Genomic DNA, 23,782 nt, shown 5'->3' on the forward strand with positions numbered 1-23,782 from the left:
TGTATTTCATTAGTAAAGTTTCTTTTGGTATGTTATTTCTCTTACCACTTCGTGTGATTCTCAGAGACTAGCCCGTTGCTTTCAGTTATAGGATACTTTTACAACACATTTATTAATATGACAAATGTTTTGCCATTACCAGATGTGATGTTTGAGCTGGTCTTTTTAAGATTTGCGCTTACATAATTTACATAATTTGCTATTTGTTTTCTAAAAATGTTATCTTTAATGTTTTTAGACTCATAAACTTACAGTTGTTAACCAGAGAGATTACTGGTGACTTTAAAACTTTAAAAAATTTCATTCCTTTAATTTTTAAAAGTTTCTTTTATGGAGAAGTTTAAACATATTAAAAAATAGAATAATATAATGAGCCCTTCATGATAAGCTAGTTTATTAGTTATCAACTCATGGCTACTTTAGCTTCCTGTAAACATCTCCCAATGTTGATGGTTACCTGAGATGACACATCCTCTGAGCATATTTCAGTGTGTATATCTGTAATGTTCCTTTTAAAACACCACACAATACCTTAAAAATTTAATTAAAAAATTTAAATATTGTGAACGATCTAGTGATTAAATTCTTTTTTTTAATTTAAATAAAAAAATTATTTAAAAAATTTTTTTGTGGGTACATAGTAGGTGTACATATTTATGGGGTATGTTAGATGTTTTAATAGCAGCATGCAATGTGAAATGATTCAGTACTTTTAAGAACCAAATGAATCATTTTTTAAAATGTAGTTAATGCTAATTTCTGTTACCGCTTGTGTTTGTTAAGAGAAAGGCTACTTTATTTGGCAAATTGGAATTCCTGTTTTTGCTTATTATATCATTGCTAAGAAAATACATAATAGCTACTCGGGAGGCTGGAGCAGGGGAATCGCTTGAACCTGGGAGGTGGAGGTTGCAGTGAGCCGAAATCGTGTCCCTGCACTCCAGCCTGGTGATAGAGTGAGACTGTGTCTCAAAAAAAAAAAAAAAAAAAAAGAATCTTGGGATAGTCAGCCATTTATAGTACTGAACTATAAATGGGTGGCTACAGAATGCTTTTTAAATTTAAGGTATGATTAATTTAAAATGTACACTTTGCTTGCCATAGTTTTAAGTTTTTGAATGCATAATGACAAATGATTGAAATAAAGAAATCAACTTCCTCTTATTATAATTCGATTTTGTTTTCCTTTGTGTTGGTTACAGAAAAGTGGTAACCTTACTTTGTTTTTTTTTTTAACAAATCAAAAGTTGGAAACATTTTCAAAGTTTTAGAATTTTAAGATTAAGTATTTGCTTTATTAAAGAATTAGTCAATATAGTATGCAACTGTTTTGATGAGAAATTTGTATTTTTCCCTCTCCAGCCATGCACTGAAGTATTATTTATAGATATATTCCATGAATATAATCAGACTCTTACTCCTGTACTTCTAGAAATGATGCAAACACTTCAAGGTAAGGCATATTTTGTGATTAACTTTGAGTTAATCTATTTAACGTTTAGTTAAGAAATAGTCTGAGTGCCTACAATGCATACTGTACTGTTTCCTGGGTCATATAATGAATATGAATTTGAGAAAAACAATTTTAAAACTTATTATCTTCCAAAGGAGTGGCATTTGAGATAGGCCTTGAATTATAGTTTGGAAGATGATAAATTTTCCTGTAACAAATACAATAGAAGCAAAAGCAAAACAGTAGTCATACTGCTTGCAGAAAGTCTATCTGGAGCATGTTGTGAGAAATAGTGATAAAAGGTTAAAATAGTGTTAGCCTCTCTTAGAATGGTGGCAATGGGAATGGAAATAACTGATTATGGATTTGAGAGAAAATGATGATGTAAATTTTTGACACTTGATGATTGCACTTTGTACACAAGTAACTAATTATCTGCCTATTAACTAACATTGATTTATGATTTCTGTCTTTTCTGCTAGAGTGTAAGTCCTAGGGGCATTGATCACGTCTGTTTTGTTTATACCTTATTCCCAGTGCTGGGCATAATCAGTAACTATTGTTACTTGATTGACTTTTGGCAACTGATTGAATGTGCTAGGCAAGGAAAAGGGATCAAAGATGATCCTAAACTTTTGAGCCTTAATGACAAGGAAACAGTTACCTCACTAGAAGTGGTAGGAGATAGAGATATACTTTTGGAGTGCATGTATATAAGGACCCTTGGGAAAAGAAAAGAGGATCTCAAGGACAGAACCTGAGATTTTCACCTATAGGGATGTGAGTAAGTAAAAGCCTCGTAAAAATGCCAGGTGTAGTGGTGTATCCTAGAGAAGAGCATGTTGTCAGAATGAGTGTTGGCTAGGCATGGTGACTCAGGCCTGTAATTCCAGCACTTTGGGAGGCTGAGGTGGGCAGATCACTTGAGCCCAGGAGTCCCAGACCAGCCTGTACAACATGGCAAAAACCTGTCACTACAAAAATTAGGAAAATTAGCTGGGCCTGGTGGTTAGTACCTGTAGTCCCAGCTATTCAGAAGGCTGAGGTGGGAGGATCATTTGAGCCCAGGAGATTGAGGCTGCAGTGAACTGAGATCACTCCACTGTACTCCAGCCCTGGGTGACAAAGCAAGACCTTGTCTCAAAAAAAATAATTTTGTGGTATATAGCACATTAGCATTTTGTGGTGTATATTTTCTAGAATATTGCTTGTCATAACATTTTTCAAATATGCTATAATGGTTTTTAATCCTGTGTTGTCTAATGATAATCATAAAACTTAGACTTTCGCTTTGTACTTGTGTCCATGTTTGACACCATGAAATGTGTTATACTTAATTGAATTGGGAAACTAACAAATTGTGTTTAAATATAAATTTTTTAAAAAACTAGTTTTATTTGCTTGTACTGATACCTATATATATATTTTTTTTTAGGACCCACAAATGTGGAAGATATGAATGCACTGTTAATCAAAGATGCTGGTATGTTAAACTTAAGTGATTTAGAAGCATTTATTTATTCAGTAGATGGAGAGTCTGTTTTGTGGTAGATTTTGTGCTGAGGGTGTTGAGATACAAGAGTAACTAAAATACCGGAACAATCTGATTGGGGAGATAACCAAGTAAACAGATAATGCATTATAATAATGCTATACAGGATAGTTAATGCTAAAGTAGGTGATGATCACCAGGTAGTTTGGTGTGTCTAAGGAAAGATTCCCAAAGAAGTGTAATGGAAGAACACAAGGATAAGTAGGAGTTACACGTGCGAGGAGGTGGTGGTGGAAAGAGGGTGGTGCATTCCAGGGAGATGGAGCAATAAGTACAAAGACTTGAAAGAAAGAGGAAGAAGCACAGTTAGAATTTGAATTGTGACTATTTTGGTTTAACTGGAACATTGGGGTTAAAGGTTGAGTTGAGGCTCAATGGATATTACATCCATTTTAGAAGCAGGCATTATTTTATAATTTTTATAGTTGAACTTAAATATTTTAGAATGAATTGAATTATCTGTTTGAAAGTAGTAAGGAATATTTAGGAAAAACATGAAGTAAAATAGTGTTTCTAAAATAACTTAAATTATTTCTTCTACTTAAATTATTTCTACTTAAATAATTTCCCTGATTAACATATTGTGTTTCCTTTAATTAACATATGTTTCATACAGATCTGATATCTGAAACCTTTAAATTTTTTTCTTAAATTTTCTTCTCAGTGTATAATGCTGTTGGATTAGCTGCTTATGAGCTCTTTGACAGTGTTGATTTTGACCAGTGGTTTAAAAACCAGCTTCTTCCAGAATTACAAGTCATTCACAATAGGCAAGTAGAAAATTTTATATTTATTATACACTTACTTTACCTTATTTATTTTATTAATGAAGACACGAAGGCATTAAAATGGCTTACAATTTAAAAAATGCAATCGTATGAGTTAGGTAATGTCTTATGTGGAGAGGAATAAGAATTTTGACATCCAGGAAGTATTTGATATATCAGGTAGTTTGCAGGAGAAAAGGAGGACTTTATGCAAAGATGAGGGAGGATGGAGGTCTCTGAGTTCAAGAAACTATACCTAAGAAAAAGACAGTTGGAAACTTAGCAGGATGTATGCCTAGTGTCAGAAGTAGCCTAATCAAAGTAACATCTGTGAAAGGTGAGTGTCTTGGGATCACATAATGCATACTGCAAGTCTCTGGGGAGACAGTAGAGTAGGATGTAGAGACAGCATGGCAAAAATATTTGAATACACTTTCTAAGTTCTAATTGAGGTACCTAATTAAATAGTACAGATTCATATTACATTTAGTAATAGGAATTACAAAATGAATTAATTTAGTACATTTAATAGCACATTTGCCCAATTATTTTTATTTTTTTGAAACAGTCTCATTCTGTCACCCAGCCTGGAGTGCAGTGGTGCAATCTCAGCTCACTGCAACCTCCACCTCCCGGGTCCAAGCGATTCTTGTGCCTCAGTCTCCTGAGTAGCAGGGATTACAGGCGCATGCCACCACACCCGGCCAGCCCAATTCTTACGTTTTATATACATTTAAGCACTTGTCTGCTTACTTAAATTTTAGGTATTGAATGCATAAAATGAAAGGAAAAACCTCTTTCATAGTTTATAAAATTATTTCTTAGTTTAAAATTGGAGAATTTTTAAAAATTCTAAGGGGCTTTTTTCTTAATTTGAAGGATACACTTCTACTGATTCACTTCAGTATACCTGGGGCCTATCAGAATACTTAGCATATAGTCATAAATAGTTAATATTTGTTGACTAAACTAATGAGCGCATAGAAGGTCACATTCAGAGCCACAGAATTTGTAGAGCTGGAGATACTCTAAAAGTAATTCTTACCAGTAAGTAGCTGTTTATCTCTTCAGTTATTCGATCATTTATTCAGTTAACATATATTTTTAACACTTGGAATTTGCCATGTCCTATAGGCGGTGTTAAATAAAATAGACTCTGACTTAGTCTCAGGGAGCTAGTGAGCCTTTGATGGAGAGAAAGCTTTCATTGGCAAAACAGATGTGCAGTTTAGTTGTCCTTAAACCCTAGAGGCTATTTAGTATAAGACCTTCACTGTCCAGTGCAGAAGCTCCCTACTTGTGGCTATTGAGCACTTGAAATGTGCTTAGTGCAACTGAGGAAACAACTTTCCAATTTTAATTGATTTAAATTTAAAATTTAAAGCCATGTAAAATATTTATTGATTACATGTTGAAATGATATTTTGGATATATTGGGATATGTAAAAATATTAATAAGATTTTTTTTTTTTTTTTTTTTTGAGATGGAGTCTTGCTCTGTCGCCCAGGCTGGAGTGCAGTGGCGCGATCTCGGCTCACTGCAAGCTCCGCCTCCTGGGTTCACGCCATTCTCCTGCCTCAGCCTCCCGAGTAGCTGGGACTACAGGTGCCCACCACCATGCCTGGCTAATTTTTTTGTATTGTTTTTAGTAGAGACGGGGTTTCACTGTGTTAGCCAGGATGGTCTCGATCTCCTGACCTCATGATCTGCCTGCCTTGGCCTCCCAAAGAATAAGATTTTATTCGTTTCTTTTCTCTTATAATGTGGATACTAAAAAATTAAAATAACATATGTGGCCTGCATTATATTTCTAATGGACAAAGCTGATGTAGACCAGTGTTTCTCAAACTTTAATGTACATATGAGTCACCTGGTTATCTTATTAAAGTTTAGGTTTTGACTTAGTAGGTCTGGGAAAAATCAGGCAATGCACACATTGAATAGCAAAGTGATCTATAATTTTACCTCTGTTTGGTCGTGTCTATGAGTTTGGAATTTCACCTTTCTGAGTTTCATGTTCTTTATCTGGAACAGAGTCTAATATGGTCTTAGTCCCAGAATTAATGGTTCTTTGGTGCTTTTACTTCACTCTACACAAGTTGTTACTTCTGCCTGTGTCACTTGGTTCAAACAGTTTCTGTCCCTTGACATTTTTCCACCCTTTGGCTCCAATATTGTTTATCTCAAAGACTTGCTCAGATTCCATCTGTCTCTGCCCATTTCTTCTCTTCCTTTTCTAAAGTCCTGGTACACTACTTTGTGTTTTTAAATTCCTTTAGGTGTGTTATAAACTTCTTGGGGGCAGGGAATACTTACATACTTTTTTTTGTAACATTATTTATGTTATTTAAGTTTTGAGATGGGGTCTCACTTTGTCACCCAGGCTAGAGTGCAGTGCCATGATGTTGGCCCACTGCAATCTCTGCTTCCTGGGCTGAAGTGATCCTCAAGTGATCCTCCTACCTCTGCCTCCTGAGCAGCTGGGACCACAATGTGTTCCCATGCCCAGCTACTTTTTGTAGTTTTGGTAGAGACAGGGTTTTATCATATTGGCCAGGCTGGTCTGAAACTCCTGAGCTCAAGCGATCTGCCCACCTCAGCCTCCCAAATACTGGGATTACAGGTGTAAGCCACTGCACCCGGCCCAGTTTTTGCAACTTTAATGAGCAGTTTTTTCCATGTGCTTGATAATCTTTTAAAATTGCAGTTTTTTGGGAAAAAAAAAAAAGTGTTTCATTGATACCCAGAAATATTTATCATCTTGCCACTAAAATTTACATAATATCAAGAAGGTACTTCATGAGTGAAAATTTTGGACACAAATGTTTTGAACTGCATGAATTTTCTCCTTACCTGAACTTTGATTTCTTTCAGCGAAGATGATGAGAGAAAGAAATGTATATAAATGCTACTGTAAATGTTTTGGAAATGTTAATATATGTTATTTTGGTAATTTGAGTGACATTCTGTTATTGTGTACCTCTTACAAAATTAGCTTAGTTGAAATCACAAAATTTATATGAATATTTTATATAAGCCTAGAAGTTTCTTACATTGTTCTGAAAATAATCTTCAGAGTGTTAACAGAATTGGAGTAGAAAATTAAATACAGGAGCTTCTTTATGATTATTTTTGGGGAGCTTTCCAGTTTTAGAGTTTGGGGCATTGCCACTGTTTTTGGTTACTTGAGCTAAAAACAAATGGATTTGGTTTTTATGAAACATATCTACGTTGCGGTTCTTTAAGATAAAAGAATCAGGATTGCAACATATATGCCTAGGAATTTTTAAGTACTAAAAATTTTAATAATATTTATTTAGATCAAGACTTCATTGTTAATATTTTGTACTGTGGTACATTTAGAAGTAGGCTTTAAGCTTTTTTTTTTTTTTTTTTTTGACAGAACTTTGATCTCTTGCCTAGCCTGGAGTACAGTGGCACAATCTTGGCTTATTGCCAACCTCTGTCTCCTGGGTTTCAAGGGATTCTTATGCCTCAGCCTTCCAAGAAGCTGGGACCACAGGTGCATGCCACCACGCCCTGCTAATTTTTGTATTTTTAGTAGAGATGAGGTTTCACCATGTTGCCCAGACTGGTCTTCAACTCCTGGCCTCAAGTGAATTGCCCTCCTTGGCATTCCAAAGTGCTGGGATTATAAGCATGAGCCAGCACACCTGCTTTTAAGCTTTTATATTAAAAATGCAGATTGCATTCTTACTACATTTTAGATTTAAATGATAAATTATACTAAAAGAAATAGAACTCTTAAAATATTTATCATTTTAATTTCATGATTTTTTTCCTGTTTAGGTATAAGCCATTGCGACGCAGGGTGATTTGGCTCATCGGTCAGTGGATTTCTGTGAAATTCAAGTCTGACTTAAGACCCATGCTTTATGAAGCAATCTGTAACTTGCTTCAAGATCAAGATTTAGTGGTATGTTTCTTAAGTGCCTTAAAAGAGTTAGTTTTTAAAGTTTCACCTGTGCAAATCATCAAGTTCACAACAGTTTATGTCTTTCTTTATGATGTTTATGGTCTTTCCCTGCACTAGTTATTCCTTGGTGAGCAGTTTGATTTGAGGGTAGGAAATCTTTAATTCTTGTTTGCCCTTCCCATTACCAGTCATTGAAAAAAAAAAATTAAGCTCTACTATTATAATTTATAATTTCTTAGGAAAAAAAGGCAGTTTAAAAAAAATCCCTTTATAGCTTACATATTCTTTTTAAAATTCAGGATAGACTTTGGCATTGAAATAACATCATAATTTATTTCATCTTTACTGTTGATTCTTTGTCCCTCATTTTGAGAATTTTTTTTAAGCCTTTGGAATTATTGGGCTCTTTTAAGGAATTTTTCTTTCTTTATGGTATTCATATATTATTATTGATTTTATGTTACTGAAAACTTGATAGTAAGCTCTTCATTGCTTTTTCCCCCTTCAAAGCAGTAGGTTTACTGCTTTATTATAAAATTACTGAAATAGTAGCAGTAATTTTACAGGCCTATGATTTTTTTTTTAATTATACTTTAGGTTTTAGGGTACATGTGCACAATGTGCAGGTTTGTTACCTATGTATCCATGTGCCATGTTGTTTTGCTGCACCCATTAACTCGTCATTTAGCATTAGGTATATCTCCTAATGCTGTCCCTCCCCCCTCCCCCCACCACACAACAGTCCCCGGAGTGTGATGTTCCCCTTCCTGTGTCCATGAGTTCTCATTGTTCAATTCCCACCTATGAGTGAGAACATGCGGTGTTTGGTTTTTTGTCCTTGTGATAGTTTACTGAAAATGATGGTTTCCAGCTTCATCCATGTCCCTACAAAGGACATGAACTCATCATTTTTTATGGCTGCATAGTATTCCATGGTGTATATGTGCCACATTTTCTTAATCCAGTCTATCCTTGTTGGACATTTGGGTTGGTTCCAAGTCTTTGCTATTGTGAATAGTGCCGCAGTAAACATACGTGTGCATGTGTCTTTATAGCAGCATGATTTATAATCCTTTGGGTATATACCCAGTAATGGGATGGCTGGATCAAATGGTATTTCTAGTTCTAGATCCCTGAGGAATCGCCACACTGACTTCCACAATGGTTGAACTAGTTTACAGTCCCACCAACAGTGTAAAAGTGTTCCAATTTCTCCACATCCTCTCCAGCACCTGTTGTTTCCTGACTTTTTAATGATGGCCATTCTAACTGGTGTGAGATGGTATCTCACTGTGGTTTTGATTTGCATTTCTCTGATGGCCAGTGATGATGAGCATTTTTTCATATGTTTTTTGGCTGCATAAATGTCTTCTTTTGAGAAGTGTCTGTTCATGTCCTTTGCCCACTTTTTGATGGGGTTGTTTGCTTTTTTCTTGTAAATTTGTTTGAGTTCATTGTACATTCTGGATATTAGCCCTTTGTCAGATGAGTAGGTTGCAAAAATTTTCTCCCATTCTGTAAGTTGTCTCTTCACTCTGATGGCAGTTTCTTTTGCTGTGCAGAAGCTCTTTAGTTTAATTAGATCCCATTTGTCAATTTTGGCTTTTGTTGCCATTGCTTTTGGTGTTTTAGACATGAAGTCCTTGCCCACGCCTATGTCCTGAATGGTATTGCCTAGGTTTTCTTGTAGGATTTTAATGGTTTTAGGTCTAACATATAAGTCTTTAATCCATCTTGAATTAATTTTTGTATAAGGTGTAAGGAAGGGATCCAGTTTCAGCTCTCTACATATGGCTAGCCAGTTTTCCCAGCAGCATTTATTAAATAGGGAATCCTTTCCCCATTTCTTGTTTTTGTCAGGTTTGTCAAAGATCAGATAGTTGTAGATATGCGGCATCATTTCTGAGGCCTCTGTTCTGTTCCATTGATCTATGTCTCTCTTGTGGTACCAGTACCATGCTGTTTTGGTCACTGTAGCCTTGTAATATAGTTTGAAGTCAGGTAGCGTGATGCCTCCAGCTTTGTTCTTTTGGCTTAGGATTGACTTGGAGATGCGGGCTCTTTTTTGGTTCCATATGAACTTTAAAGTAATTTTTTCCAATTCTGTGAAGACAGTCATTGGTAGCTTGATGGGGATGGCATTGAATCTATAAATTACCTTGGGCAGTATGGCCATTTTCACGATATTGATTCTTCCAACCCATGAGCATGGAATGTTCTTCCATTTGTTTGTATCCTCTTTTATTTCATTGAGCAGTGGTTTGTAGTTCTCCTTGAAGAGGTCCTTCACGTCTCTTGTAAGTTGGATTCCTAGGTATTTTATTCTCTTTGAAGCAATTGTGAATGGGAGTTCGCTCATGATTTGGCTCTCTGTTTGTCTGTGATTGGTGTAAAAGAATGCTTGTGATGTTTGTACATTGATTTTGTATCCTGAGACTTTGCTGAAGTTGCTTATCAGCTTAAGGAGATTTTGGGCTGAGACAGTGGGGTTTTCTAGATATACAATCATGTCATCTGCAAACAGGGACAATTTGACTTCCTCTTTTCCTAATTGAATACCCTTTATTTCCTTCTCCTGCCTGATTGCCCTGGCCAGAACTTCCAGCACTATGTTGAATAGGAGTGGTGAGAGAGGGCATCCCTGTCTTGTGCCAGTTTTCAAAGGGAATGCTTCCAGTTTTTGCCCATTCAGTATGATATTGGCTGTGGGCTTGTCATAGATAGCTCTTATTATTTTAAGATACATCCCATCAATACTTAATTTATTGAGAGTTTTTAGCATGAAGGGTTGTTGAATTTTGTCAAAGGCCTTTTCTGCATCTACTGAGATAATCATGTGTGTTTTGGCATGTTTTTGCAGTGGCTGGTACCGGTTGTTCCTTTCCATGTTTAGTGCTTCCTTCAGGAGCTCTTTTAGGGCAGGCCTGGTGGTGACAAAATCAGTCAGCATTTGCTTGTCTGTAAAGTATTTTATTTCTCCTTCACTTATGAAGCTTAGTTTGGCTGGATATGAAAGTCTGGGTTGAAAATTCTTTTGTTTAAGAATGTTGAATATTGGCCCCCACTCTCTTCTGGCTTGTAGAGTTTCTGCCGAGAGATCAGCTGTTAGTCTGATGGGCTTCCCTTTGTGGGTAACCCGACCTTTCTCTCTGGCTGCCCTTAACATTTTTTCCTTCATTTCAACTTTGGTGAATCTGACAATTATGTGTCTTGGAGGTGCTCTTCTTGAGGAGTATCTTTGTGGCGTTCTCTGTATTTCCTGAATCTGAATGTTGGCCTGCCTTGCTAGATCGGGGAAGTTCTCCTGGATAATATCTTGCAGAGTGTTTTCCAACTTGGTTCCATTCTCCCCATCACTTTCAGGTACACCAATCAGACGTAGGTTTGGTCTTTTCACATAGTCCCAAATTTCTTGGAGGCTTTGTTCGTTTCTTTTTATTCTTTTTTCTCTAAACTTCCCTTCTCACTTCATTTCATTCATTTCATCTTCCATCACTGATACCCTTTCTTCCAGTTGATTGCATCGGCTACCGAGGCTTCTGCAATCTTCACGTAGTTCTTGAAACTTGGCTTTCAGCTCCATCAGCTCCTTTAAGCCCTTCTCTTCATTGTTTATTCTAGTTATCCATTCGTGTAATTTTTTTTCAAAGTTTTTAACTTCTTTGCTATTGTTTTGAATTTCCTCCCGTAGCTCAGAGTAGTTTGATCGTCTGAAGCCTTCTTCTCTCAACTCGTCAAAGTCATTCTCCGTCCAGCTGTGTTCCGTTGCTAGTGAGGCACTGCGTTGCTTTGGAGGAGGAGAGGTGCTCTGCTTTTTAGAGTTTCCAGTTTTTCTGCTCTGTTTTTTCCCCATCTTTGTGGTTTTATCTACTTTTGGTCTTTGATGATGGTGATGTACAGATGGGTTTTTGGTGTGGATGTCCTTTCTGATTGTTAGTTTTCCTTCTACCAGACAGGACTGTCAGCTGCAGGTCTGTTGGAGTTTTCTAGAGGTCCATTCCAGACCCTGTTTGGGTTGGTGTCAGCAGCAGTGGCTGCAGAACAGCAGATTTTCGTGAGACCACAAATTCAGCTGTCTGATAGCCTCTGGAAGTTTTGTCTCAGAGGAGTACCTGGCCGAGTGAGGTGTCAGTCTGTCCCTACTGGGGGATGCCTCCCAGTTCGGCTGCTCGGGGGTGAGGGACCCCCTTTAGGAGGCAGTCTGTCTGTTCTCAGATCTCCAGCTGTGTGCTAGGAGAACCACTACTCTCTTCAAAGCTGTCAGTCAGACAGGGACATTTAAGTCTGCAGAGGTTCCTGCTGAATTTTTGTTTGTCTGTGCCCTGCCCCCAGAGGTGGAGCCTATGGAGGCAGGCAGGTCTCCTTGAGGTGTGGTGGGCTCCACCCAGTTGGAGCTTCCTGGCTGCTTTGTTTACCTAAGCAAGCCTGGGCAATGGTGGGCGCCCCTCCCCCAGCCTCGCTGCCACCTTGCGGTTTGATCTCAGACTGCTGTGCTAGCAATCAGCGAGACTCCGTGGGCATAGGACCCTCCAAGCCAGGTGTGGGACACAATCTCCTGGTGTGCCGTTTTCCTGGCCCATTGGAAAAGCGCAGTATTAGGGTGGGACTGACCCGATTTTCCAGGTGCCGTCTGTTACCCCTTTCTTTGACTAGGAAAGGGAACTCCCTGACTCCTTCGCTTCCCGAGTGAGGCAGTGCCTAGCCCTGCTTCGGCTCGCGCACAGTGCGCTGCACTGGCTGTCCTGCACCCACTGTTTGGCACTCCCTAGTGAGATGAACCCGGTACCTTAAACGGAGATGCAGAAATCACCCGTCTTCTGTGTCGTACAGGCTGGGAGCTGCAGACCGGAGCTGTTCCTATTCGGCCATCTTCCCGATACATACTTTTGTGCAGGCCTATGATTTTAAGAAGTTTAAATTGTAAAGAATAGTTTTCTTTCTTTTTTCCTACTGGTGCTTTACTATATGCCTGGGTGAATATATTAGTGACTTAATATACATGTTCGCTGTCTTTTCCTGATTTTCAATTTGTTTTAGGTAAAATTAAGTGATTTTTTTTTTCTCCCCTGAGTTGTGCTAAGATCTTTTTTAATCATTTCTCAGTCTCCCTCCCTTTACCGCCCGGAATCTTATTTTTAGTTTGAACCCACCTGGTTTTTGGCTGTCAGCAGAGGCTTGGACTATACTTCCCTTTTTTACATATGCTGACATAAAACTACATGTAGTGTTCACTAAAGGAAAGCATAAATAGGTGAATTTGTTACAGAAACCCAATACATTCCAAAGGCAAATAGAACCGATCTTTGGATTTTCTACCTAAGTATTATCTGCTTTGTGTAAATAATTTGAGAATTTAAGTACCATTCTGTAATTAATAAATACTATAAGCATGGGAGGTTACAAGAGAGCCTTGTAGTATTTTACTGGGTTTACATTCTTAGAAATTTATTAATATAACTTAGCTACTTCTAAAATTTCTATTTGCTAAAATTAATTTTCTTCTGTAATAGCTTTAGAATAAAGCATAAGATTTAAATTTTTGCTTTCCTAGTTGGAAATATTTGCTCTTCTGTCAGAGAGAAGATATTAAATGATTTATGGATGTGTTACAAAAGGCTTAAATTTCAATTAAGTTTTCTTAATTGGGAAATAGAAGTTGCTTGGAGTTTTTCTTTTTTCAGTTTTGTTTTGGGAGACTGAGTCTCTCTTTGTTGCCTAGGTTGCAGTGCAGTGATAGTGTCACAGCTCATTGTAGCCTCAATGTCCTGGGCTTAGCTGATCCTCCCACCCCAGCCTCCCAGGCTGGGACTATATGCGCCACAACGCCTGGCTGATTTTTCTATTTTTTTGTAGAGATGGTGTTCCGCCACATTGCCCAGGCTGGTCTGGAACACCTGGACTCAAACGATTCACCCACCTCAGCCTCCCAAAGTGTTGGGATTATAGGCATGAGCCACTGCACTGGGCCCAGAAATTACTTGGGTCTTAGACTTGTTTTATAATGAGTCTATTAAAAAAGGAAAGAGAAAAATGAATTATTTCAGCCAGCACCTTAAAAACAGAACATTAATTCTACCAGATATCAACAAGTGTAACTGGAGAGAAAGGGATTCATGGCCAGATAAGTTTGGAAAACTCTGAAATAAATATTCAAACGGGCCTCTTAGTTACACAACTGGTCAGAGCCTTTAAAAATGTACATTTGTGGCATGCGTGGTGGCTCACGCCTATAATCCCAGCACTTTGGGAGGCTGAGGCGGGCTGATCACGAGGTCAGGAGTTTGAGACCAGCCTGGCCAGCATGGTGAAACCCCATCTCTACTAAAAATACAAAAATTAGCTGGGCATGGTGGCATGCGCCTTGTAGTCCGAGTTACTTGGGAGGCCGAGGCAGGAGAATCGCTTGAACCTGGGACGCAAAGGTTTCAGTGAGCCAAGATTGCCCCACTGCACTCCAGCCTGAGTGACAGTGAGAGACTGTGTCTCAAAAAAAAAAAAAAAAAAAAAAAAAAAGATAAAAGTACATTTGCATTGTGACTAGCCCACATGACTAATACGTTAATATTCATAGAATATACTTTGAGGAAATGTTGCTTTAGGTTCAGCATTTGCCCTTTATATCTTCTGGTGGCTACATCTCACATTTACATGTTTTGCATATGTTTTATTATTATGTAACTATTATTTTGCAATAAATTGTTAAGAAGGTTGTTTAGTAAGGCACCAAGTTATTGTAAACCTTGGCCTTTTTAAAAAGTACATTTAAAATCAAGAATGTATAAGTCATACTGCTTTAATTTTCAACCTTTGAGAAATGCTAGCTAATATAATGTGGGGAGATACCTTATACATGCATACATATACACAATAGTGTACAACCATATAGAGACATGTATGTATATATGCAAACATGCATTTATATATATAAACATATACACAAACACACATTGTGTATGTATGTGTATACATATGTGTCACACGATTAAGTCAAATTGCTACACTGAGGAAAAGTTAACAATATTTCAAATAAACCAAAAAATATGTTATATTTCCCTAGATCAGATGGTAATTTTATATTGTCACATGGCTATCAGAGGTAAGAGACATTCTCTGCCCAGTGGCCTCTGATGTTATAGAATTTGTGAAGTCCTATGCTAACTGGAGAAGCTGCTTCCTCCAGTTGCTGCACTGCTTCTGCTGTGTCACAAGTATGTAGATCCTGATGAATCGAATTCCTCTCTGGCTTTCAGAATCTGCATTCTCTTTCCTAAGGGCTGCTGTTAAGGAATCGGGATACATTTGATACTGATTAACTACCGTTGTCCATGTGCTATTCTTTTGTTACTAGAAGGAGACTGGCTGTGATGGAGTAGAAGTAGCTGTTAATTTTTTTTTCTTTTTTTAGCTGCTCCGTAGAAAGAGCAGGGCTACCCCATAGGCAAGAATTTTGTCAATAAAAAATTCAGCAACTAACAGAAGAAGCACTTGTGTGCTCATCACTCAGTTACCCATATTTTCATTTGTAATATTTTCCACGTATATTTCAAATATTTAAGAAATAAAATATTACAAATGCAGTCGAATTCCTCTGTCTCTTCCCATTCTCATTCTATTGTCTTTGTTAAGCAGACGTTTTACATTTTAATAGGTTTATTGATTCCTTTTTTTTTTTTTTGGAGACAAGGTCTCACTTTGTTGCCCAGGCTAGACTGCTGTGGTCAGGTCACGACTCACTGCAGCCTCGACACCCAGGGCTCAGGCAACTGTCCCATGTCAGCCTCTCGAGTTGCTAGGACTATAGGAGTGTACCACTATGCCTGGCTAATTTTTTGTAGAGACGAGGTCTCACTGTGTTGGCCAGGCTGGTCTAAAACTCTGGGCTCAAGCTGTCTTCCCACCTTGGCCTCCCAAAGTGTTGGGATTACAGGCATTGGCCCCTGGGCCTGGAAAGAAATCCTTTTTCTTCACTCTTGGTTTTTTATTCTGCCTCAAATTTATTTTTGAGTGTGATGTAAGTAAGTTTCTTTCTTTTTTAAAAAATAAGGATGGCAACACTACAGTGATTCATTGAATAATACATAGTTTTCTTAGTGGTCCATAGGGCTGTCTCTGTCATCTCCCATGTTTACATGTGGACCTGTTTCTGGAATTTGGCCGTTTCACTGGCCTGCTTGTGTATCTCTACTTGAATATTGTTTTTTTTTGTTGTTGTTGTTTCTTAAACAACAGCTTTATAGTAAGCCTTCACAGCTGGTAGGAAATGCATTCTTGTAGCTTTTAATACCCACAAATTTTTCATAGTTTATGGAAGATTAAATACTGTTTTCATTAGCCGTGTTTTTTTGCATGTGGTCCAGTGTTTGTACTTACTGTTAATTGACTACCTTTTTAAACTCATTGTTAACAGACTACCTGTTTTGGAGCATATCAATAGTTCCTTGTGCCATAATTTGAGAACTGCTGACGTGGATTCTATACAATAGACCAAAACACCTTCTAAAAAGTATCTTGTATGCTCTCCCTTCCTTTCCCCTTTATAACATATTAGTTAGGAGATAGAGTACTTGTGACAACTTTTAGGTTTTAGAACATTATTTCAACACTGTAAACTAGAATACTAAACTTTAGGTTAGAGGAACCTTCTTTTCCCAGGACTACAGATGATTCTTTAACCAGAATGCTTTGTTTATAAACTGGACTTCTTTAGGCTGTAGGGTTTCTGAACTAATTATGTCTTTAAGTTTCAGAAATTCAAAGGAAGTTTTTAGAACGTTTTGGCTGGGCGTGGTGGCTCACGCCTGTAATCTCAGCACTTTGAGAAGCCAAAGTGGGTGAATCACCTGAGCCTGGCCAACATGGGGAAACCCCATCTCCACTAAAGATACAAAAATTAGCTGGGCCTGGTGGTGGGCACCTGTAGTCCCAGCTACTCAGGAGGCTGAAGCAGGAGAATTGCCTGAATCTGGCAGGTGGAGGTTGCAGTGAGCCGAGATCAAACCACCATACTCCAGCCTGAGCAACAGAGCAAGCAAGATTCCATCTCAAAAGAAAAAAGATTTTTAGAAAGTTTTACTTAGATTATTCAACTTTCAGTAAAACAAGCAGTAAATTACTAGAAATTCAGCATTAGTATAATCTTTCACTTTTGTGAAAGCCTATGTAAGATATAAACTGTGCTATAATCAGAAAGCGTGTAGTTTGAGGGTGTGGTGTGGTTGCTTGTGAAGCAAAGAAATGGCCGTCTTCATGGGCTCGTTGACCACCAGCCAGCATAAACGTATGGTCATGTGCTGTTTCATGACGGGTATATTCTGAGAAATGCATCCTTAGGTGATTTCCTCATTGTGGGGACATCATAGAGTGTGCTTTTACACAATCCGAGATAGTAGAGGCTATCTAGGCTGTGGGTACAAACCAGTGTAGCATGTTACTCTACTAAATACTTTAGGCAGTTGTAACACGATGGTAAGTATTTGTGTATCTAAACAGAAAAGGTACAGTAAGAACATAGTATAAAAGATAAAAAATCTTACACCTCTATAGGGCGCTTAACTTGAATAGCGCTTGCAGGCTTGGAAGTTGCTCTGGATGAGGCAGTGAATGAGTGATTAGTGAATGAGTGATTAGTGAATGTGAAAGTCTAGAAAATCACTGTATACCACTGTAGACTTCATAATCATTGTACACTTAGGCTACACTAAATATATTGGGAAATATTCTTTCTTCAACAATAAATTAACCACATCTTACTGTAACTTTTTTTTTTTTTTTTTTTTTTTTTGAGACGGAGTCTCAGTCTGTCACCCAGGCTGGAGTGCAGAGGCGCAATCTCGGCTCACTGCAAGCTCTGCCTCCTGTAAGCTTCTTTACTTTAAAAATTTTTTTAAGTTCTTGACTCCTTTGTAATAGCACTTAGCTTAAAATGCACATACATTGTGTATCTGTGCGAAAATATTTTCTTTTGTTATATCCTTATTCTGTAAGCTTTTTTTATTTTACAGTTTTTTCCACTTCTAGTAATTTTTCTTAAAATCTAAATCAAAGACACAAACACATTAGCCTAGGCCTACGCAGGGTTAGGATCATCAATATCATTGTCTTCCACCTCCACATCTTGTCCCACTAGAAGGTCTTCTGGGGTGTTAACACACATGCGGCTGTCATCTCCTATGATAACAATGCCTTCTTCTGAGCTGGGTGTGGTAGCTCACGCCTATAATCCAAGCACTTTGGAAGGCCAAGGTGGGTAAATTGCTTGAGCCCAGGAATTCAAGACCAGTTTGGGCAACATGGTGAAACCCTGTCTCCACAAAAAATACAAAAATTAGCCAGACATGGTGGCATGTGCCTATAGTCCCAGCTACTCAGGAGGCTGAGGTGGGATTGCTTGAGCCTAAGAGGTCAAGGCTGCTGTGAGCCATGATCATGCCACTGCAGTTCCAGCCTGGGTGACAGAGTGAGACTCTTTCAAAAAAAAAAAAACACAACAAAAAATGCCTTCTCTTGTCATACCTACTGAAGGACCTGCCTGAGGCAGTTTTACAGTTAACTTTTTTTTTTAATTGGTAGAGGAGTATATTCTAAAGTAACAATAAAATAGTATAGTATAACATATACATAAGCCAGTAATGTAGTTGCTTATTTTCATTATTAAGTATTGTATACTACTGAACATAATTGTATGTACTATACTTTTGTTTTATAAAGAGAGAGGGTCTTGCTGTGTCACCCAGGCTGGAGTACAGCAGCGTGATCATAGCTTACTGCAGCCTTGAATTCCTGGGCTCAAGTGATCCTCCCACCTCAACTTCCCCATTACCTGGGACTACAAATGCATGTTACCAGGCCTTCCTAATTCTTTGATTTTTTTTGTAGAGTGGGATCTCTCTATGTTGCCCAGGCTGCTCTCAAACTTTGAGCCTCAAGCAATTCTCCCTTCGTGACCTCCCAAAGTACTGGGATTACAGGTGTGAGCAACTGCACCAGGCCATGTCTGTGCTGTACTTTTATACTACTGGCTGTGCAGTAGATTTCTTTACACTAGCATCACTGCAAATGCATAGGTAATGTGATGTGACAGCCATGACATCACTACGTGATGAGAATTTTCAACTCAGTTATAATCTTACGAGACTGCCTTTGTAAATGTAATCTGTTGTTTAATACATTATTATGTGATGCATAATTGTATTGAATTTTCTAAAATGGAAAGTTACTAGGTGGAGTTTAATGAAGTACTTTCCGTGGTATGGAGAAGACTGTAGCATAGCCTGTATTTACTGTGGGAAGTACAGCTGGGATCTGGGCAGAGGTATTACAGGTGCTTTGAAACTCTTCTGTCTTTCCACTCTTGTGCGTTTTATAGTTCTTTCAGTTTTGTCAATTTTTCTTTTGTACCCTTTCTATTTTTTTTCTATTTACCTGTCCTTTGTATCTCAAAAACACTGCTACAGATCTTAATCTCTCAACTAGTCTGTGTTTTGAAAGATCCTAGAATGAATTCTGAATTCAATGATATTCATCAAATATAAATTCCGAAGGAAATATAATCTGTGTTTGAGACATCAAAATATTAGACCTATCTAAAACCAAGAAGAAAGGAAACCTTAGTCTACTAAGTTTCCTACAGTCCGTTTTGAGTTTATAATTGACATGTCTATCAATTATACATGAAAATGATCTTGAGAATTTTTTTCTTGAAAGGAGATGAATTAATTTATTTATTTTTATTTTATCTCTGGTCCTTGATTCAGGAGGAGATGAATAAATCAAAGATGCTTTTTATCCTTTTAGGAAACTTATTGATATGACATTTCAGAAGGATGATACCAGATTGTATAATTCAGTGGTACTAATGATAGGATAATATCATTTATATTAGTATTTCTTGTGCCTGGCATGGAGTCAAGTTGTAGAAAATGCTTATTGAAAGAATTAGGAATAGGGATAGGAAAGAACCCAAGAATGAGGATAGCTTTTTAAATAATTGAATTATGAACTCATTATTTTATTTCTCCTTAGCATATTATTATTTTGTGTCTACCTTATTTACATTTTCCTGGTGGTCTTAAGTCCCTGAGATACTGCCATTTCTTTCTGGCCCCAACACCATGCTCACTGTTTTAGTCTGTGGACTGCCTTCACTGCTATGGGCAGGATGTAAAAGTGGTCAGGCATTAGGCTAGTCTAAGTCCACCTAAGTGTCTTGATAAGGCGCATTCATTGTGACATCTGCACGGAAGTTTCTGGCTCTGCTTACCTTTGTAGCAGTATTTGGAAGTACTGTTGACCTGCATTTTCTTCTCATTCATTTCCCTGTTTCTCTCATGCTTTGGGGGATCTTTCCAATGTTTCTTATGTCTTGATGGCACTTACTCTCCCAATTTGGAATTGCCTGTTATCTTTTCATGAATTTTCTGAGGTTTCAGCTGGTGTAGGGTAGACTCACAGTAGAAATGTGTTAGACTTTTCTACCAGTCTTCTAGCACACTCCGCAAGTCTTCATTCTATAAACTCAAGTTTCGATGTTGTCCCCCCATTGCTTGAGTTGCTGCCATATTCATTGCATTTCTTTGTGGTAAGTACCTCTTATTTCTTTTAAAGCTCAGCAAGAGCCGACTGTTTTTCTTACGTTTATTTGTCATCATTTAAAATGCTCTTTAACTTTCCTTAAAAGTCTGTGTTTTTTTATTTTCCCTTGTGATATAGCTTTCTGTTCTTGCAATCAAACTGGAATGCAGGCAGTTCATCTTAATTCATTTCACCTTTTTCTCTGCACACACTACTACACTGACTTCCCTTTTTTAGGAAGGAAAACACATTGTTTTCTTCAGGTATCTTGTTTCATATACTTATTTGCATAAATGTTATGGCTTGGGGTTGAGTGTGTCTCTAGAATAAATGGCCCTTTCGTGGAGGAAAGTCGAGAGAATTAAGGGTTAGTGTGCTGACAGTTTGATTTCTTTTCCTTTCCTTTCCTTTCTTCCTTTTTCCAAATTGGAGTCTTGCTCTTTTGCCCAGGCTGGAGTGCAGTGGCACAATCAGCTTACTGCAACCCTTGCCTCCCAGGTTCAAGCAATCCTGGTGCCTCAGTCTCCTGAGTAGCTGAGATTTATGCCCAACTAAGTTTTGTATTTTTTTTTTAGTAGAGATGGGGTTTCACCATGTTGGCCAGCCTGGTCTCGAACCCCTGGCCTTAAGTGATCCACCTGCCTCAGCCTCCCAAAGTGCTGGGATTATAGGCATGAACCACTGTGCCTAGCCTTGATTTCTTGTTTCTTTTTTGAGGGGCTTTCATGTTTTGGTCTCTGTGAATTGTTAATATTGTACTTGTATATTCACTCAGTACTAAATGCTGGGAACTTAAAGATGTTTACATGTAGTCCATGTCCTCAAGGGGATTGTCTTGTGCTTATGTTTTCAAGTTAGCCATTTTTATCAGTAATTGTTTAAAATCTATTCCCCTCCTCCCCAGATTGTAAGATCTGTATGGGCATGGCTTACTCAGCTTTTTCTATAGCAGCTAACACAGTGCCGATGACAGTTCCTCATTGAATAGTTTTTGATGCAATACCTAACCATACTGTCTTTTCATGAGGTCATTTTGTGGCAGATCAAGTGGCAGCAAATTTGTTAAATCTGTTAAAAATCTGGAAATGTTCACATTGCCTTTAGAGACAGTGAATAAAAGGAAAAAGCAGGTGAAAAAACATCTGCACTGTAGACTCTTAGAATCTGCGGATTTGGCAGTAGAGTATTTAACATTTGGTGAAGGTGCCTAATTGCATCTCAAGACCTCAGAAGCTCCTGTAAAATGTTTTAAACGCTTACTTTTTGAAAAATGACTGGAAAGAAAAAAACAGTTGCTATAGTGTAACATCTAAGAAAGTAATTGTTCTCAGCTGGGAAATAAAAGTTTTAGATATATTATCTCGCAGATTGAAATATAGAATTTAGTCATGTCTTGAGCTCATGTTACTTTATGTGGAAACTATGAATATCTTAGTCCATGCCAATTTTACCCGATTAAGTCTGAGGTAATACTTGAAAGAGAATGAGATTATATTGTAATATGATTTGCCCAGGTAACATGCTGGTACACATGGAAAATATGATTTAGGAGGTCAGGAGCATATGTAAACCTTTCTGTATTTGTGAACTGTGGGATTTAGCAAATCTCACATTATTTTGGGGATATTTCAAAGATTTACTGTAATTGAGGTTACAGGTGGAAATTTGCTTGTGTTCTTTCTCCTCCCCATCTCCTTCCTTCCTTGTCTCCTTTTGCACCTTAGACTTACACATCCTCCAATTTGCCCAACCCCACCCTGGTTTCCTGCTTCCTTCTTCATCAATCCTATGCTCTCCACATACTTTACGGCAAATTATTTTCCTTCCTGGAAAGACTCACTGGATTAAAGGCTTGTTAAGTAAATTATGGGAAACTGAGAAGAATAGGAATAAATGCTACTTTACCTTTTCTTTTTATTCCTTGCTTTGGATAAGGAAAGTATCCTTTTATTTCTGAATATTCACATGGTCTGTGACTCTAATAATAATAAGACTACAGAAAGTGATTTGGAATAAAATTTTTTGTTTCATATTAATGATGTTTAGTCATTCTAAAATAATTAAAAACTCATGATATACTTTCTTTTAGGTCCGTATTGAAACAGCTACAACTTTGAAGTTAAATATCCTTCTGAAAATTTAAAAATGCTTCATTGCAAAGAACTGTAACACTTTTAATTATTATTTATTTTGTGAAATTAATTTATGTGTACTTGTTTTAGATACAGATTTATTTTGATAAAACTTATATATTCTCAATATTCCTTAACTGTTCTTCACCTGTTGATGATTTTGAATTTAGAACAGATCAGTTTCTACCGGTAAGAATATACATTTCCAGGTATTTTTTTAAAAAACAATTTCTGCTTATGTCTTTGAATACTATTTTATACATGAAATTATCTGTGTGTTACTTATTAAAGTTGAATTTAAAAGTATGCTGTATTGGATTATTTTGGAGGACATAATTTTTATTTGTAAACTGTTTTGGTAACTTTTATTGGTAACAGTTCACTTATATTCTGCTTACTTTTGTTTAGCAATTTTGTCATCTGTGTTGAAGTTGGTTGCCAAACTTTTTTTCAAAATTGAAAAACATCTAGTATCTTCATTTTATGTGTGTCTGTTACTTTTGCTCCTTAGGTTATTTCTCTGTGTTATTTGCGTGTGTATATCTTTATCCTGTCCTACACGTTAGACTGTAAATTACTCGATGAGCAGAATACCAAGTTCTACTCATCTTTTTACTCTTTACTCAACCCCTAGCACCTAACATGGTGTTTTGCCATAACTGGTACTCAGTAAGCACTTGTTAAACATATCAGTAACATTGGGGTGTTAATATTTGTTCTTAAGAGGACTGGGTGAGAAGAAAGTTACGTGATAAAATGTACTTCTTTTGGTGAGGGGGATAGATAGGGAAGCTTGTAAAGCAGTGATCTTGCTTTAATAAAATAATCACCAGACATTTTTGGATGAAAGAAATGTGTTGTAGAAGTATGTGCTAAAATGAGCCATATATCTGAAAGAACAAATTCTTGCTTTATGTAAGTGTGATTTGTTAGTTTCTAATGTAATTTTCATAATGTAAGAGTTCACAGCCAGACCTAGGGTATTTGTTTTTGATTTCCTAATAAGAACTATTCTGACATTTTTAGAATAACAAGTTATATCTATAAAAATGTATATCTCCATGCAATATATATTAAGGGTTACATCAGATAGCTGGTATGTGAGTGCAATAATTAACGTCTTTTTGCTGTAATGAGTAGGTCTTGCAAAACAAAACATTTCGTGATTGGCAGCAGACATACATGGAAGAACAGTGACAAGGCACTGTTAATAGTTTAGTTAACACAATTAGACAAATTCTTTAAAATATTTTATTTGTAGATGATTAATTTTGAAGGACACATTCAGCAGCACTGAAGAAAGAAAACAGTTATATTTTATTATACTTTAGGTTTTAGGGTACATGTGCACAATGTGCAGGTTTGTTACA

At 37.2% G+C, this 23,782-nt stretch overlaps 1 protein-coding gene across 8 annotated transcripts in view; it reads left to right on the forward strand.

Annotated features, from left to right (window-relative positions):
* Positions 1–23,782, forward strand: part of IPO11 (importin 11) — a 229,996-nt gene that overhangs the window by 82,686 nt on the left and 123,528 nt on the right. For all 8 annotated transcript variants that reach the window (XM_032145222.2, XM_032145224.2, XM_032145223.2 and 5 more), the window contains exons 13-18: positions 1,363–1,453; positions 2,889–2,936; positions 3,670–3,775; positions 7,584–7,710; positions 22,370–22,403; positions 22,561–22,601. In XM_032145222.2, coding sequence (XP_032001113.1) covers positions 1,363–1,453; positions 2,889–2,936; positions 3,670–3,775; positions 7,584–7,710; positions 22,370–22,403; positions 22,561–22,601 — 447 coding nt within the window. The remainder of the gene's footprint in view (positions 1–1,362; positions 1,454–2,888; positions 2,937–3,669; positions 3,776–7,583; positions 7,711–22,369; positions 22,404–22,560; positions 22,602–23,782) is intronic.

Source organism: Hylobates moloch, unplaced genomic scaffold, assembly GCF_009828535.3.
Source record: "Hylobates moloch isolate HMO894 unplaced genomic scaffold, HMol_V3 SCAFFOLD_23, whole genome shotgun sequence".
NCBI lineage: Eukaryota > Metazoa > Chordata > Mammalia > Primates > Hylobatidae > Hylobates > Hylobates moloch.